Below are 20000 nucleotides of genomic sequence, written 5' to 3' on the forward strand. Positions count from 1 at the left end.
CTCACTCCTTCTCTTTCTCTTCCCCTCTATCCCATCTATGCCCTTCCCCTTCCTCACCCCACTTCACCCCTCTCCCTCTCTTCTAGTTTAAAGTGCCATTGAAACAGTGAATGGACTGAACTGATATAGGTTGAGAGAGAGGGGTAGAGATAGTGTGTTGAGAGGGGTAGAGAGAGTGTGTTGTCTGATTAATGTCAGATATGAATAGATGTGGTGTCTTGTTGAACTGCATATATACCTCTACACACACACATTCACATACACACAAACCCTCACCTGCTGTTTGTCTTGTGCAGCGGGCCAGTGGGAGGTGGCGTACAGCGGCCCCGCTACAGAGTGTGTGTGTGAAGAACTGACGCCCGGCACAGTTTACCGCCTGCGAGTGTGTAGCATCAGCACCGGTGGACACAGCCAGGTGAAACACACACACACACACACTCGCACACACCCCGTGGTCAATAATCCATTTAATCACACAATTAATCAATTGACCTTCCCATGATCCTCTGTGTTCTGCCAGTGTTCCTTCAGCGTTCCGGTTCGGACGTTGAGCGTCGTCCCCGGACCCTGCCAACCGCCCAGGATCGTGGGTAAAGCCAAACACAAGGAAGTACAGTTAGAATGGGGTAAATACTCACACACACACACACACACATACACACACATACACATACACACACATACACACACACATACACACACGCGCGCACACACACACACACACACACACACACATACACATACACACACATACACACACACATACACACACGCGCGCACACACACACACACAGTGCCTTTTACTGTCTGGAAGGTCAAATCAACCTTTGGCTGTTCTCTGCTCTTCACTGCGCCCAACCTAATACACCCTGATTACGACCATGTTACAACACACACACACACACACACACACACACACACAGTGTCTTTTACTGTCTGGAAGGTCAAATCAACCTTTGGTTGTTCTCTGCTCTTCACTGCGCCCAACCTAATACACCCTGATTACGACCTTGTTACAACACACACACACTGTGCACCAGCTCTAAGAAACCTAATTCACTTTAATTCAGCTTTATTGCGACTCTAATGCAGCCTATCTAAACCTTAATGTAGCCTAATGTAGTCTAATTCAGCTGCATTCTATGTGATTAAAGTAGTTAGAATCGGGCAGGCCTCAATATAATGTGGCAAATGTTCCTCATTAAGATGTGTGTAGGTGTGTGTTTATGTCCGTGCGTGCGCGTGTGCGGGAGACTAACACTCCCCATTAAAAAACAGACTGAAGGACAATTGAGTAGACTGTGTTCTCTCTCTCTTTTTCAATCTCACTCCCTCTTTCCCCCTTTATTCGCTTCCTCTCTATGCGTCACACCATAAAGCTGTCTGAAACACATAGAGAACACTAATGAGTGGATGAAAAGACAGTTAGTTCAAACTCTCCTTCTGTTATGCTGTATTTGACTAGGTTCAAATGTGTGTCCTCTGCCTCTCTCACTACCCCCTCTCTCTCTGTCTCTCGCTCTCTCACTACCCCCTCTCTCTGTCTCTCGCTCTCTCACTGTCTCTCTCTCTCTCACTGTCTCCCTCTCTCTCTCTCTCTTTCTCTCTCTCTCTCTCTCTCTCTCTCTCTCTCTCTCTCTCTCTCTCTCTCTCTCACTGTCTCTCTCACTACCCCCTCTCTCTCCCGCTCTCTCTCTACCTCTCTCTCTCTCTACCTCTCTCTCTCTCTACCCCGCTCTCTCTCGCTCTCTCACTGTCTCTATCTCTCTCACTGTCTCTCTTTCTCTCCCTCTCTCCCTCTCTCTCACTCTCACTACCCCCTCTCTCCCCCCTCTCTCTCTACCCCTTTCTCTCTACCTCTCTCTCTCGCTCTCTCTACCCCTCTCTCTCTACCTCTCTCACTCTCTCTCTACCCCTCTCTCTATCTCTATCCCACTCTCTCTCTACCCCTCTCTCTCTACCTCTCTCTCTACCTCTCTCTCTACCTGTCTCTCACACTACCTCTTTTTCTCTCTCTCACTACCCCCTCTCTCTACCCCTCTCTCTCTACCTCTCTCTCTCTACCCCTCTCTCTCTCTCTCTCTCTCTCTCTCTCTCTCTACCTCTCACTACCCCTCTCTCTCTCTCTCTCTCTTTCTCTCTCTCTCTCTCTCTCTCTCTACCTCTCACTACCCCTCTCTATTTCTCTCTCTACCTCTCTCTCTCTCTCTCTCTCTCCCCTTTCTACTTTTCTCCCCCACTCTTTCTCTCTTTCCCCTCTGACCCTTCCCCTCCTCTTCCAGACGGCCTGACATCAGAAGGTGTGTGTGAGCAGTGTATGTTCAGTCTGGAGATGACATCATCAGAGGGCGACGCTGAGCCCAGTGAGGTGTACAATGGGACAAAGCTGCAGTGCAGTGTGGGTAGCCTGCTGCCGGGGGCAACCTACAACTTCAGACTGAGGGCTGCCAACGAGGCTGGGGTGAGATACACACACACACCCTAATGAACGCTGACCAGAAGCAAGCAGACAAACATTCTCTAGTCTAATTGATGTGATCAGTCCATCCCTTAGTGCTATTCAGACTTAGTTCAAGAGGTACTCAAACACACTTATGCACACGCACGCACACACACACACACACACATACACACACACACACACACACACACACGGTTTGATCAAAGTAGCAAACTGATAAGTGCTCATCAAAAACGAGGACATGCAGAGGAACAAACAGAAAGTCGACTGGAGACCAATTCTCCCAGCATCTGGTATTTAGTCCAATCAGACAGTCTTCAGTCCACTGCTCTGATCAACCATCTGCTGCAGCCTCTATCTATTCTACAGCCATGGCTAGGCACTCTGCCCCATTTAGCAATCATAGAAATTATTTGAATGCAGTAATAGTCATGCTCGAAAAGTCATGTTTGATTGATTAAAGTTTCATATGCGCCCGATCTGAGCTGAGCCTAAATCTAATTCAACGGTTGATCAAACAGACTTTACCATTTGTGAGCCAGCTACTAGAATTGTTTTTATTTTTCCTATAATGTGTGTGTGTTTCCTGTCATGTGACCTGTATGTTTCCTGTCATGTGACCGGTGTGTTTCCTGTCATGTGACCTGTATGTTTCCTGTCATGTGACCGGTGTGTTTCCTGTCATGTGACCGGTGTGTTTCCAGTCGTGTGACCTGTATGTTTCATATTATGTGACCGGTGTGTTTCCTGTCATGTGACCTGTATGTTTCATGTCATGTGACAGGTGTTTCCTGTCATGTGATCTGTATGTTTCCTGTCATGTGACCTGTATGTTTCCTGTCATGTGACCTGTATGTTTCCTGTCATGTGACCTGTATGTTTCCTGTCATGTGACCTGTATGTTTCCTGTTTACTCCTGTAGTTTGGAGAGTACTCTGAGGCGGTGGAGGTGACGACAGCAGCGGGTCCTCCAGGCCAGTGTGTGGTGCCACTCATCACTCTGAACAACACCACCTGTTTAACAGTCAGCTGGGAGGTACTGCCTATCTATCTATCTTCTTTACACTCTGTCTACACTTCCATCTAGAACAGAGACAATATGCACCTCAGTCTGCCTCCAAATTACAAGAGAGAGAGAGAGAGAGAGAGAGAGAGAGAGCTGCATTTCCTATTACACTGTGACATATACTCAGACCTAAGAGAATATTTCTTTCCCAAAATTATAATTTGAAACTATAAAAGATGAAGAATTTTTTAAAATAGTTATTGGGTGAAAAGCCAAAATGTGCAGTTTTGGCAGCCAAATATGTGTCCTCTTGCCACAACCTGAGGGACAGCCAGTGAAAAGCCAAATATGTGTCCTCCTGCCACAACCTGAGGGACAGCCAGTGAAAAGCCAAATATGTGTCCTCCTGCCACAACCTGAGGGACAGCCAGTGAAAAGCCAAATATGTGTCCTCCTGCCACAACCTGAGGGACAGCCAGTGAAAAGCCAAATATGTGTCCTCCTGCCACAACCTGAGGGACAGCCAGTGAAAAGCCAAATATGTGTCCTCTTGCCACAACCTGAGGGACAGCCAGTGAAAAGCCAAATATGTGTCCTCCTGCCACAACCTGAGGGACAGCCAGTGAAAAGCCAAATATGTGTCCTCCTGCCACAACCTGAGGGACAGCCAGTGAAAAGTGCAAAGTAATGTCGATTTTTCCCATCGTGTTTTTTCTTCTTTTCATACCGTGTCTTCTCAGTCATGTTGACACTGGTCTACTACCAGGTCATGTGTCTTCTCAGTCATGTTGACACTGGTCTACTACCAGGTCATGTGTCTTCTCAGTCATGTTGACACTGGTCTACTACCAGGTCATGTGTCTTCTCAGTCATGTTGACACTGGTCTACTACCAGGTCATGTGTCTTCTCAGTCATGTTGACACTGGTCTACTACCAGGTCATGTGTCTTCTCAGTCATGTTGACACTGGTCTACTACCAGGTCATGTGTCTTCTCAGTCATGTTGACACTGGTCTACTACCAGGTCATGTGTCTTCTCAGTCATGTTGACACTGGTCTACTACCAGGTCATGTGTCTTCTCAGTCATGTTGACACTGGTCTACTACCAGGTCATGTGTCTTCTCAGTCATGTTGACACTGGTCTACTACCAGGTCATGTGTCTTCTCAGTCATGTTGACACTGGTCTACTACCAGGTCATGTGTCTTCTCAGTCATGTTGACACTGGTCTACTACCAGGTCATGTGTCTTCTCAGTCATGTTGACACTGGTCTACTACCAGGTCATGTGTCTTCTCAGTCATGTTGACACTGGTCTACTACCACTGCTTTAATGTATTGTTGTTCTCATTAATATTGTTGTTGTAGTTGTTGCTAATGGTAATCCCATGTCCACTACTACTATTATTATTGCTGTTGGTCCAACCATTTATTTATATATAAATATATATATATTTTTAAATGTTTCTAAAGGTATACTTTGACAATGGAAGTAATAATGAACTTGCCATGTCAATAAAGTCAACTAAATTTAATTTAATTTAATTTAATTGAATTTAGAGAGAGAGAGAGAGAGAGAGAGAGAGAGAGAGAGAGAGAGAGAGAGAGAGGCGGGCGGGCGTTTGGGAGAGCTTACATGGGTCTAGTGTCTGATTGGATATTTGGTTCCGTCCTGTCCTGTCTGTTTCTCCTGTGTTCTAATCTGGTAATGTGTTCTAAAATGTTCTGTGTTGTGGTTGTGTGTGTTGTAGAGTCCTGAAGGATCAGGCTCTGACATCTCAGAGTATCGCCTGGACTGGTCCAGGGAGGAGGAGCCTATGGAGCTGATCTACTGTGGACCAGAGACCCAGTGTGAAGTATCAGACTTGACCCCCGCAACACACTACTGCTGTAGACTACAGGTACACACACACTACTGCTGTAGACTGCAGGTTCACACACACTACTACTACTGTAGACTACAGGTACACACACACACACACTACTGCTGTAGACTACAGGTACACACACACACACACACACACTACTGCTGTAGACTACAGGTACACACACACACACACACACTACTGCTGTAGACTACAGGTACACACACACACACACACACACACACACACACACACACACACACACACACACACACACACACACACTACTGCTGTAGACTACAGGTGTACACACACACACACACACACACACACACTATTGCTGTAGACTACACACACACACTACTGCTGTAGACTACACACACACTACTGCTGTAGACTACACACACACTACTGCTGTAGACTACACACACACTACTGCTGTAGACTACACACACACTACTGCTGTAGACTACACACACACACTACTGCTGTAGACTACACACACACACACTATTTCTGTAGACTACACACACACACTACTGCTGTAGACTACACACACACTACTGCTGTAGACTACACACACACACACACTAAGGCTGTAGACTACACACACACACTACTGCTGTAGACTACACACACACTACTGCTGCTGTAGACTACACACACACACACTACTGCTGTAGACTACACACACACTACTGCTGTAGACTACACACACACACTACTGCTGCTGTAGACTACACACGCCACACTACTGCTGTTGACTACACACACACTATTGCTGTAGACTACACACACACACACACACACTATTGCTGTAGACTACACACACACACTCCTGCTGTAGACTACACACACACACACACACACACTACTGCTGTAGACTACACACACACACACACACACTACTGCTGTAGACTACACACACACACACACACTAAGGCTGTAGACTACACACACACACACACACACACTACTGCTGTAGACTACACACACACTATTGCTGTAGACTACACACACACACACAAGTGCTGTAGACTACAAACACACTACTACTGTAGACTACACACACACACACACACACACTATTGCTGTAGACTACACACACACACACACACACTATTGCTGTAGACTACACACACACTATTGCTGTAGACTACACACACTATTGCTGTAGACTACACACACACTACTGCTGTAGACTACACACACACACACACACACACACACACACACTATTGGTGTAGACTACACACACACACACACACTATTGCTGTAGACTACACACACACACTATTGCTGTAGACTACACACACACACTATTGCTGTAGACTACACACACACTCTACTGCTGTAGACTACACACACACTACTGCTGTAGACTACACACACACTATTGCTGTAGACTACACACACACTATTGCTGTAGACTACACACACACACACAACTGCTGTAGACTACACACACACAACTGCTGTAGACTGCACACACACTACTGCTGTAGACTACACACACACACCCACTATTGCTGTAGACTACACACACACACACACACTACTGCTGTAGACTACACACACACTATTGCTGTAGACTACACACACACACACACACACACTATTGCTGTAGACTACACACACACTATTGCTGTAGACTACACACACACACACACACTATTGCTGTAGACTACACACACACCCACTACTGCTGTAGACTACACACACACACCCACTATTGCTGTAGACTACACACACACACACACACTATTGCTGTAGACTACACACACACACTATTGCTGTAGACTACACACACACACTATTGCTGTAGACTACACAATCACACTACTGCTGTAGACTACACACACACTACTGCTGTAGACTACACACACACTATTGCTGTAGACTACACACACACTATTGCTGTAGACTACACACACACACACAACTGCTGTAGACTACACACACACAACTGCTGTAGACTGCACACACACTACTGCTGTAGACTACACACACACACACACACTATTGCTGTAGACTACACACACACACACACACACACTACTGCTGTAGACTACACACACACTATTGCTGTAGACTACACACACACACACACACTATTGCTGTAGACTACACACACACTATTGCTGTAGACTACACACACACACACACTATTGCTGTAGACTACACACACACCCACTACTGCTGTAGACTACACACACACACCCACTATTGCTGTAGACTACACACACACACACACACACACACACTACTGCTGTAGACTACACACACACTATTGCTGTAGACTACACACACACACACACACACTACTGCTGTAGACTACACACACACTATTGCTGTAGACTACACACACACACACTACTGCTGTAGACTACACACACACACACACACTACTGCTGTAGACTACACACACACACTATTGCTGTAGACTACACACACACACACTACTGCTGTAGACTACACACACACTATTGCTGTAGACTACACACACACACTACTGCTGTAGACTACACACACACACCCAATATTGCTGTAGACTACACACACACACACACTACTGCTGTAGACTACACACACACTATTGCTGTAGACTACACACACACACACACACACACACACACTACTGCTGTAGACTACACACACACACTACTACTGTAGACTACACACACACTATTGCTGTAGACCACACACACACACATGTACATTCTCTAACAACATCTTGTAATAAGGTGACTAGGTTCTAGAGCCGACTGTCAAACTGTCTGTGAAGGTCAAGGAAAGGTTGAGCTTGATAGATTGTAGTTTATGCACCCTGCTCTCACACATACACACACACACACACAAACGTATGTAGACACACACCACACACCCTCTCTTGCACACACACTGCCCTGTTGTAGGACTCGTGATTTATTTTCTAGTTGATTTTATGGCTGATTTCTTTATGACTCATCTATGTGGTTTATATCACCGATGTTATTAGGAGACTAGAGAGGTCGCATAGGACAATAACAACATTAGCAGTGTGTGTGTGTTTGTCAGACCACTTAATGATATGTCTTTATTTGTGAGTAAGGTAACCATTTAAAAAGCAAACACTACAGATTTCTCTCTCTCTGTCTCTCTCTCTGCATGCTGGGAATGTTTGGTGCATGCTGGGAATTGTGTGAGTGTTGTGTAGAGTTAGATATCTTGGTTTTTCTTTTACGTTTCCTTTTCTTGGTGCTATCTTTTTTTTCATCCTATACACGATTAAGGTTATCATTAGTTTTATTTAGTTGTTGTGGTAGAATTAAGTATATATTTTTTTGTGTCGAAATTACCCTGGTTTTGGCGGGGATGGTGACTCACATGGGGACGCCATCCCTGTCACTTCGGCACGGCTTTAGGTGTGTTACTGAAGCTACTGTCACGGTGGAGGAGTTTCTGGTCGCCGTAGGAGAGAAGGTGGGATATGAGAATGTTGCTTATGAGTCACAGATGAATAAAGCGGTGGTGGTTTTTCTTAAAGAAGAGAGTCTGGTTGATCGTATGGTTGAGCATGGCGTACTTCTTAAAGAAGAGTGTCTGGTTGATCGTATGGTTGAGCATGGCGTACTTCTTAAAGAAGAGTGTCTGGTTGATCATATGGTTGAGCATGGTGTACTTCTTAAAGAAGAGTGTCTGGTTGATCAGATGGTTGAGCATGGTGTACTTCTTAAAGAAGAGTGTCTGGTTGATCAGATGGTTGAGCATGGTGTACTTCTTAAAGAAGAGTGTCTGGTTGATCAGATGGTTGAGCATGGTGTACTTCTTAAAGAAGAGTGTCTTGTAGATCATATGGTTGAGCATGGTGTACTTCTTAAAGAAGAGTGTCTTGTAGATCGGATGGTTGAGCATGGCGTACTTCTTAAAGAAGAGTGTCTGGTTGATCATATGGTTGAGCATGGTGTACTTCTTAAAGAAGAGTGTCTTGTAGATCATATGGTTGAGCATGGTGTACTTCTTAAAGAAGAGAGTCTTGTAGATTGGATGGTTGAGCATGGTGTACTTCTTAAAGAAGAGTGTCTGGTTGATCATATGGTTGAGCATGGTGTACTTCTTAAAGAAGAGTGTCTGGTTGATCATATGGTTGAGCATGGTGTACTTCTTAAAGAAGAGAGTCTTGTAGATCGGATGGTTGAGCATGGTGTACTTCTTAAAGAAGAGTGTCTTGTAGATCGGATGGTTGAGCATGGTGTACTTCTTAAAGAAGAGTGTCTTGTAGATCGGATGGTTGAGCATGGTGTACTTCTTAAAGAAGAGTGTCTTGTAGATCGGATGGTTGAGCATGGTGTACTTCTTAAAGAATAGAGTCTTGTAGATCGGATGGTTGAGCATGGTGTACTTCTTAAAGAAGAGAATCTTGTAGATCGGATGGTTGAGCATGGTGTACTTCTTAAAGAAGAGTGTCTTGTTGATCGGATGGTTGAGCATGGTGTACTTCTTAAAGAAGAGTGTCTTGTAGATCGGATGGTTGAGCATGGTGTACTTCTTAAAGAAGAGTGTCTTGTAGATCGGATGGTTGAGCATGGTGTACTTCTTAAAGAAGAGTGTCTTGTAGATCGGATGGTTGAGCATGGTGTACTTCTTAAAGAAGAGTGTCTTGTAGATCGGATGGTTGAGCATGGTGTACTTCTTAAAGAAGAGTGTCTTGTAGATCGGATGGTTGAGCATGGTGTACTTCTTAAAGGAATGTTTATTCAAGTTACGCTGCTTTTTTCTCCGTCAACAAGGCTAACGATTTCAAATGTACCGCCGTTTATTCCCAATGAGCTATTGGAGCGCAAGTTATTGCGGTATGGGAAGTTTGCAAATTAAGGTAGTCTCATTGGGTTGCAAACACCCGGCATTGAAACAGGTAATGTAATTTCAAACACCCGGCATTGAAACAGGTAATGTCATTTCAAACACCCGGCATTGAAACAGGTTATGTCATTTCAAACACCCGGCATTGAAACAGGTTATGTCATTTCAAACACCCGGCGTTGAAACAGGTAATGTCATTTCAAACACCCGGCATTGAAACAGGTTATGTCATTTCAAACACCCGGCATTGAAACAGGTTATGTCATTTCAAACACCCGGCATTGAAACAGGTTATGTCATTTCAAACACCCGGCGTTGAAACAGGTAATGTCATTTCAAACACCCGGCATTGAAACAGGTTATGTCATTTCAAACACCCGGCATTGAAACAGGTTATGTAATTTCAAACACCCGGCATTGAAACAGGTTATGTAATTTCAAACACCCGGCATTGAAACAGGTTATGTCATTTCAAACACCCGGTGTTGAAACAGGTAATGTCATTTCAAACACCCGGCATTGAAACAGGTTATGTCATTTCAAACACCCGGCATTGAAACAGGTTATGTCATTTCAAACACCCGGCATTGAAACAGGTAATGTCATTTCAAACACCCGGCATTAAAACAGATTATGTTGTTTCAAACACCCGGCATTGAAACAGATTATGTCGTTTCGGCGACAGGTGTTTGTTTATGTTTTTGGACTCACCGGAGGGAGAGGTGGTCCTCGTAACACCTGGGCCCACTGATGTAGGGAGAGGTGGGCCTCGTAACACCTGGGCCCACTGATGTTGGGAGAGGTGGGCCTCGTAACGCCTGGGCCCACTGATGTTGGGAGAGGTGGGCCTCGTAACGCCTGGGCCCACTGATGTAGAGAGAGGTGGTCCTCATAACGCCTGGGCCCACTGATGTAGGGAGAGGTGGGCCTTGTAACGCCTGGGCCCACTGATGTAGGGAGAGGTGGGCCTTGTAACGCCTGGGCCCACTGATGTAGAGAGAGGTGGTCCTCATAACGCCTGGGCCCACTGATGTAGGGAGAGGTGGGCCGACAGTGGTTGAGCAGCCAAAAGCACCTGTTGCTGAGGAACAAGTTGTCCGTGTTGAAGGCACAGAGTTGAAACTTGTACCAGAGGAGAATGCTATGCAGCAGCAAAATATTGTTGTAGAAGGTAAGGACAGACCTGAAGAGCCATTTCCTCAGACTGGTGAGGAGTTGCCCAGTACGAGTGCTGGGGTACAGGAGGGGGTTCATGTGGAGCTAGTCTCCCAGGTAGTGGAGGAGATACCCACTACGAGTGATGGGGTACAGGAGGGGGTTCAGGTGGGGCTTGTCTCCCAGGTAGTGGAGGAGATGCCCAGTACGAGTGATGGGGTGCAAGTGGGGAGTGTTGAGAGGGATGTGGTAGAGGGGAGTCAGGTGTCTGTGGCCTCAGTTGAGGAGGATCAGGAGAAGGATATGGATATCTCTCCTGATAAGATAGCAGCTGATGAAGACTCAATTTACAGTCTAGAGGAGGTCAGTGGTTTCCTGGATGAGACTTTTGGGAAATCTGTCAAATTGGCATATTTTTGGGATGTTGATAAGTTTATGAGGTCAGCTGTGATGTTACAGAAGACGGTGGGGTTAGACCAGTTGAGTGAGAAGAAGCGTTTTCGCTTGAGGAAATGTGCTGCTGCTGTCACTGCAGAAAAAGGTAGTGGGAAACGTGGTCAGGTTCAGGGAAAATTAAAACAATGATGATGATCATGCTTCATAGGGTGTTTTTTCTCCTTGTCTGGTTTCTCTGTGTTTTCTTCTGCTTTTACTTTCTCTTTTCTATATGGAGATACTAAGGTTCTCTCAATATTAATGGGGGAAGGGACAGGAATAAGAGGGCTTGGGTATTAGAAGTAGAGGTCGACTGATTGTTATTTTTCATCGCCGATACCTATACTGATTATTGGAGGACCAAAAAAAGCTGATACGGATTAATCGGACAATTTTTATTTTTTTGTAATAATGACAATTACAACAATACTGAATGAACACTTATTTTACCTTAATATAATAAATCAATAAAATTCATTTAGCCTCAAATAAATAATGAAACATGTTCAATTTGGTTTAAATAATGCAAAAACAAAGTGTTGGAGAAGAAAGTAAAAGTGCAATATGTGCCATGTAAGAAAGCTAACGTTTCAGTTCCTTGCTCAGAACATGAGAACATATGAAAGCTGGTGGTTCCTTTTAACATCAATATTCCCAGGTAAGAAGTTTTAGGTTGTAGTTATTATAAGAATTATAGGACTATTTCTCTCTATATGATTTTTTATTTCATATACCTTTGACTATTGGATGTTCTTATAGGCACTTTAGTATTGCCAGTTTAACAGTATAGCTTCCGTCCCTCTCCTCACCTCTACCTGGGCTCGAACCAGGACCACATCGACAACAGCCACCCTCGAAGCAGCGTTACCCATGCAGAGCAAGGGGAACAACTACTCCAAGTCTCGGAGCGAGTGACGTTTGAAACGCTATTAGCGCGCACCCCGCTAACTAGCTAGCCATTTCACATCGGTTACACCAGCCTCATCTCGGGAGGTGATAGGCTTGAAGTCATAAACAGCTCAATGCTTGAAGCACAGTGAAGAGCTGCTGGCATAACGCACGTAAATGCTGCTTGAATGAATGCTTACGAGCCTGCTGCTGCCTACCATCGCTCAGTCACACTGCTCTATCAAATCATAGACTTAATTATAACATAATAACACACAGAAATACAAGCTTTAGGACATTAAGTAGAATCCGGAAACTATCATCTCGAAAACAAAACGTTTATTCTTTCAGTGAACTACGGAACCGTTCCGTATTTTATCTAACGGGTGGCATCCATAAGTCTAAATATTCCTGTTACGTTGCAACACCTTCAATGTTATGTCATAATTACGTAAAATGCAGTCATTGAAAATAAGAATGTGTTCTTAACTGACTTGTTAAATAAAGATGAAATAAAGGTGTAAAAAAATAAATTGCAAAATCGTCTTCCAAAAATACAGATTTACGATTGTTATGAAAACTTGAAATCGGCCCTAATTAATCGGCCATTCCGATTAATCGGTTGACCTCTAATTAGAAGTAATAAAACAGAAAAGGCTTAATTTAGTTTTTCTACAGGAGACACATAGTGATGAGGCTAATGAGGTTGACTGGGGTATGTGGTGGGAAGGGCAGCATATACTCAGTCATGGTACTAATTTCAGTGCTGGGGTGGCAATTTTGCTTTCCTCAGGTTTAGGGGTGACTGTGGTATCTACAACAGAGATTGTCAAGGGTCGGGTTTTATCGGTCAAGGTGGATGTTGTGTTTTTTTGTTTTTTTTTATGTCTATGCTCCTAATGAGGGTACAGAGGGTATTGCTGTATTTGATCAAATAAAGGAAACCTTAAGACAGTGTGACCAAGAGGGGTGTACGGTTTTAGGGGGGGGACTGGAATTCTACAGTAGATTTTACTGTTGACCTCATCTGCGGTCAGCCATTTGCCTGTCTGGTCTATTAACTGAGTTTGAGCTTTCTGAGTAAGGAATGCAACAGTCAGGCAGTACACATGGTTAAAAGTTAATGAAGGTGGTGTCAGTGCAGCAAGGTTAGACAGGTTGTGTGTATCTGATCACTACTGTAGTAGGGTTGGAAGGTTAGACAGGTTGTGTGTATCTGATCACTACTGTAGTAGGGTTGGAAGGTTAGACAGGTTGTGTGTATCTGATCACTACTGTAGTAGGGTTGGAAGGTTAGACAGGTTGTATGTATCTGATCACTACTGTAGTAGGGTTGGAAGGTTAGACAGGTTGTATGTATCTGATCACTACTGTAGTAGGGTTGGAAGGTTAGACAGGTTGTGTGTATCTGATCACTACTGTAGTAGGGTTGGAAGGTTAGACAGGTTGTGTGTATCTGATCACTACTGTAGTAGGGTTGGAAGGTTAGACAGGTTGTGTGTATCTGATCACTACTGTAGTAGGGTTGGAAGGTTAGACAGGTTGTATGTATCTGATCACTACTGTAGTAGGGTTGGAAGGTTAGACAGGTTGTGTGTATCTGATCACTACTGTAGTAGGGTTGGAAGGTTAGACAGGTTGTGTGTATCTGATCACTACTGTAGTAGGGTTGGAAGGTTAGACAGGTTGTGTGTATCTGATCACTACTGTAGTAGGGTTGGAAGGTTAGACAGGTTGTGTGTATCTGATCACTACTGTAGTAGGGTTGGAAGGTTAGACAGGTTGGATGTATCTGATCACTACTGTAGTAGGGTTGGAAGGTTAGACAGGTTGTGTGTATCTGATCACTACTGTAGTAGGGTTGGAAGGTTAGACAGGTTGTATGTATCTGAGCACTACTGTAGTAGGGTTGGAAGGTTAGACAGGTTGTGTGTATCTGATCACTACTGTAGTAGGGTTGGAAGGTTAGACAGGTTGTATGTATCTGAGCACTACTGTAGTAGGGTTGGAAGGTTAGACAGGTTGTGTGTATCTGATCACTACTGTAGTAGGGTTGGAAGGTTAGACAGGTTGTGTGTATCTGATCACTACTGTAGTAGGGTTGGAAGGTTAGACATGTTGTATGTATCTGATCACTACTGTAGTAGGGTTGGAAGGTTAGACAGGTTGTGTGTATCTGATCACTACTGTAGTAGGGTTGGAAGGTTAGACAGGTTGTGTGTATCTGATCACTACTGTAGTAGGGTTGGAAGGTTAGACAGGTTGTGTGTATCTGATCACTACTGTAGTAGGGTTGGAAGGTTAGACATGTTGTATGTATCTGATCACTACTGTAGTAGGGTTGGAAGGTTAGACAGGTTGTGTGTATCTGATCACTACTGTAGTAGGGTTGGAAGGTTAGACAGGTTGTGTGTATCTGATCACTACTGTAGTAGGGTTGGAAGGTTAGACAGGTTGTGTGTATCTGATCACTACTGTAGCAGGGTTGGAAGGTTAGACAGGTTGTGTGTATCTGATCACTACTGTAGTAGGGTTGGAAGGTTAGACAGGTTGTGTGTATCTGATCACTACTGTAGTAGGGTTGGAAGGTTAGACAGGTTGTGTGTATCTGATCACTACTGTAGTAGGGTTGGAAGGTTAGACAGGTTGTGTGTATCTGATCACTACTGTAGTAGGGTTGGAAGGTTAGACAGGTTGTATGTATCTGATCACTACTGTAGTAGGGTTGGAAGGTTAGACAGGTTGTATGTATCTGATCACTACTGTAGTAGGGTTGGAAGGTTAGACAGGTTGTGTGTATCTGATCACTACTGTAGTAGGGTTGGAAGGTTAGACAGGTTGTGTGTATCTGATCACTACTGTAGTAGGGTTGGAAGGTTAGACAGGTTGTATGTATCTGATCACTACTGTAGTAGGGTTGGAAGGTTAGACAGGTTGTATGTATCTGATCACTACTGTAGTAGGGTTGGAAGGTTAGACAGGTTATATGTATCTGATCACTACTGTAGTAGGGTTGGAAGGTGTGATATTACTCCTGTGGGTTTCTCTGATCACCATATTGTTACTGTTGATATTCACTTGTGCACGAAGGTCATCACCTTACTGGTATTTTAATGTTAAGTTGTTACATGATGTCATGTTTTGTGAAAGGTTTTTGTTGTTTTGGGAAAAATGGAGGGTTACAAAAGGGAATGTTGAGTCCTTGAGACAATGGTGGGAGGTTGGGAAGGCCCACATGATTATTTTGTCAACAGTATACTGCTCTGTCTCAAACTGAAGTTAAAGAGACTATCAGGGCCCTTGAACAGGACATTAAATCTATTGAATTGAAGTTGCTCACTCAGAATGACCCCAGACTAGTTATGAATTTACAGGACAAGAGACATGAACTGAGGTCGTTTTTACATGAAAGAGTGAAGGGTGCCTTGATTAGGTCTCGTTATGCTAGCCTCAAGGATATGGATGCTCCTAGTGCTTTTTTTAAACCTAGGACAGTGGACATTGAAATGTAAACAGATGGTCTGCCTTCGTCTCCCTGATGAGAAGGTGAGCACGGATGACAGTGAAATGCGCCAACATGGGGTGGATTTTTGGGAAAAGAGTGAATCGCTGTGGGCAGGTCAGCTTACCAGGTTACCAGGGGGGCTTCGTGGGGCAGAGATGGGATGAAGACTTTGGGGGGGGGTTCTAGGCTCTGATGTATTTCAGAAAAAGAACTGGGAGGGTGTAGTGGAGAAAGTGTGTGCCAGACTGTCACGGTGGAAATGCGTGCTACCCCTGCTGTCTTATAGAGGAAGGGTACTGGTAGCTAATAATCTTGCTGCCTCATCACAGTGGCACAGACTAATAATGATTTTACAGCCACCGAGTGGTCTGATACAAGAGCTTCAGAGGATCCTTGTCAATTTCTTCTGGTCTGGACAACACTAGATTAAAGCTGCAGCCCTGCACCTGCCACTGCACGAGGGTGGGCAAGGCCTGGTGGACATTTCCTCTAGGATCATGGCTTTCCGGCTCCAAGCAGCCCAGAGACTGTTGTACAGAGACTGTTCTAGCTGGGTCGAAACAGCCTACACATTGATGAGGGGAGCGGGCTGTTTGAACTTAGACAATCACCTTTTCCTCTTAAAGCTGGAGGGGGGTGATTTGTCTGGCCTGCCTCCATTTTATGAGTCTGTTATGCAGGCTTGGAGAGTTTTTATCAAGTCCCATAAGGCTGGCACGCCACCAGGGATGTGGCTTTTTGAAGAGCCTCTTTTTTACAACACTGCCATCCAGTCCCGTGCTCTGGGTTCAGCCAGCCTACGTTCATGCCTGTAAGGTGTGGGGTGTACTAAGCTGGGTCATCTGATGCGGAGCAGAAACAGATTGTTGGAAGAGCTGGGAGAAAGAGGGGGGGGATCTGATCATCTCCCCTACTGAGGAAGGTCGTTGCTGAGGTCTGTGATTCCTTGCCAGTACTTCATCTGCAGCATGCGACTGATACTTCCAACTCTCATCGGTGGACAGAGGGTCTGGATTATGTGTTCCCTGCGCTGAATGTTAGTGTTGCGGTGGGGACATTCGAGGAGGACGTGGGGATGCTGCTTTCCTTCGATACACCGGAGCTGGGGGAGTCCAAGGCGGTGGGAAAGAAGGCCATGTACAGAATATGTGTAAAGGTGTCCCATACCTCTTCCCTGGAAGGGGTAAAATCGACGAGGTGGGCAGGTGTGTTTGGTCCAGGTGCCTCCCCAAAAGGATGTTGGCGATCATTATACAAACTGCCTATTGATAAGAAGACAGCTGACCTCCAATGGAAGATAATACATTTGGATATAGCCACCAACATGCATCTGGTACACCTGCATCCTAGTGTTGGGAAGGGGTGTCCATTCTCTGCTGAGTCTGAAACTCTGGCACATCTGTTTTTACAGTGTCCCAGGTTGGTCGGGATGATTGACCTGATCATTTCTTGGTTCTCAGCTCTGGGAGAGGTTTTCTCTTCACAACTGTTTATATTTGGGCTAAAGTACAGGTTTAGTCGAAGGGGTGTAGTTATTTTGCTTAATTTTGTGTCAGGGGCAGCTAAATTTGCAATATAATAGACCTGAAAGAACAGTATTCGGGGATAGGGGTCTGTGGATGTGGTGGGAATGCTGGATGGAATTTTGGCAGTGAGACTGAGGGTTGAGTTTACCTATTACAAACTGGTTAATTATATTGAACTGTTTATGAGTATGTGGGGTATTCAAGGGCTGTTATGTTTAGTTACTGTGGAGGAGGATTTGGTGTTGTGCTTTTAATTGATGTGTAACCATGGTTTTAGATGAGTGTTTGTGTTGTGGGCTCCCAGACCCAATAACTCAAATCTCTCTCTCGGTCTCTCTGTCTCTCACTCTCTCTGTCTCTCACTCACTCTGTCTCTCTCACTCTCTGTCTCTCTCACTCTCTGTCTCTGTCTCTCTATCTCTCTCACTCACTCTCTCTTTCTCTCTCTCCACCTCGCCAGGCGGTGAACCAAGCGGGGGCGGGGCCTTACAGTGAACAGATGACCTTCCAGACTCCAGCGACTAATCCCGACGCAGTCTCTTCTTTCTTCCTGCTTGACCAGCTCCAATCAGATCAGTCCCCCTCCACCTGCCTCTTCCTGAAGTGGGAGGAGCCTAACTGTAATGGGGCGGATATAACGTCTTACATCATCAGTCTGGACGATCAACTCATTACCGTGGAAACAGGAACCAGTCACCTGATCACTGACCTTCAGCCAGACAGCCAGTACAGGTACACACACACACACACACACACACACACACACACACACACACACACACACACACACACACACACACACACACACACACACACACACACTATTTCCAGTCCCAGCAGAATGTTCATGGTTGTAATTGAGATTGCGTCTGAGATGATGTTGGTCCACTTAGCAGCACTAATAGCAGTAATCATGCCGTGTGTTTCTAGGAATTAAGTAAGGGAGTTGTGTGATTGGTTATTGTTCTCACTAAGCGTTTGTGATTCTGTGAGACAATGAGTAAAGTGTGTGTCTATGGGTGTCTGCGGCTATTCATGTTAGCAAATGTTTGTAGATCTGTGTGTGTGTGTGTGTGTGTGTGTGTGTGCGTGTGTGCGTGTGTGGCTGTTATTGTCACCATGTCACTGTTTTTCTTACCTAGTTGAGTTAGAATAACACTACTGACTGGGTAATACTGTCCCTCTTATATATTTGAGTGCATTTGCATGTGTATCCATCAATCACTCCATCTGATTGGTTACAGTCCATTTCCCCTGGATACTGATTCATATCAAGACTAGAGGTCGACCGATTATGATTTTTCAATGCCGATACCGATTATTGGAGGACCAAAAAAGCCGCAATATGTGCAATGTAAGAAAGCTAACGTTTCAGTTCCTTGCTCAGAACATGAGAACATATGAAAGCTGGTGGTTCCTTTTAACATGAGTTTTCAATATTCCCAGGTAAGAAGTTTTAGATTGTAGTTATTATAGGACTATTTCCCTCGATACCATTTGTATTTCATTAACCTCTGACTATTGGATGTTCTTATAGGCACTTTAGTATTGCCAGTGTAACAGTATAGCTTCCGTCCCTCTCCTCGCTCCTCCCTGGGCTCGAACCAGCAACACAACGACAACAGCCACCATCGAAGCAGCGTTACCCATGCAGAGCAAGGGGAACAACCACACCAAGGCTCAGAGCGAGTGAAGTTTGAAACGCTATTAGCGCGCGCTAACTAGCTAGCCATTTCACTTCTGTTACACCATCTCGGGAGTTGATAGGCTTGAAGTCATAAACAGCGCAATGCTTGACGCACAACGAAGAGCTGCTGGAAAAACGCACGAAAGTGCCAACAGATACTTGTCAGTCAGATTATATTATAAACAGTAATATCATCAACCATTTTTTGTTGTTGTTTTTTTTACCCCCTTTTCCTCCCCAATTTCGTGGTATCTAATTGTTAGTAGTTACTATCTTGTCTCATCGCTACAACTACCGTACGGGCTCGGGAGAGACGAAGGTTGAAAGTCTTAACAAAGCGCGCATCCAACCCGGAAGCCAGCCGTACCAATGTGTCGGAGGAAACACCGTGCACCTGGCAACCTTGGTTAGCGTGCACTGCGCCCGGCCCGCCACAGGAGTCGCTGGTGCTCGATGAGACAAGGATCTCCATACCGGCCAAACCCTCACGACGCTACGCCAATTGTGCGTCGCCCCACGGACCTCGTGGTCGCAGCCGGTTACGACAGAGCCTGGGCGCGAACCCAGAGTCTCTGCGCCACCCGGGAGGCTAACCATGTGTAGTTAACTAGTGATTATGATTGATTGTTTT

General features: G+C 45.0%; 1 protein-coding gene across 1 annotated transcript in view; it reads left to right on the forward strand.

Annotated features, from left to right (window-relative positions):
* Positions 1-20000, forward strand: part of LOC139412933 (fibronectin type III domain-containing protein 3B-like) — a 112241-nt gene that overhangs the window by 63930 nt on the left and 28311 nt on the right. Inside the window, exons 17-22 of the mRNA XM_071159822.1 lie at positions 297-415; positions 521-626; positions 2283-2461; positions 3384-3497; positions 5218-5367; positions 18143-18414. Of these exons, the coding sequence (XP_071015923.1) occupies positions 297-415; positions 521-626; positions 2283-2461; positions 3384-3497; positions 5218-5367; positions 18143-18414 (940 nt within the window). The remainder of the gene's footprint in view (positions 1-296; positions 416-520; positions 627-2282; positions 2462-3383; positions 3498-5217; positions 5368-18142; positions 18415-20000) is intronic.

Source organism: Oncorhynchus clarkii, chromosome 7 (assembly GCF_045791955.1).
Source record: "Oncorhynchus clarkii lewisi isolate Uvic-CL-2024 chromosome 7, UVic_Ocla_1.0, whole genome shotgun sequence".
Classification (NCBI taxonomy): domain Eukaryota; kingdom Metazoa; phylum Chordata; class Actinopteri; order Salmoniformes; family Salmonidae; genus Oncorhynchus; species Oncorhynchus clarkii.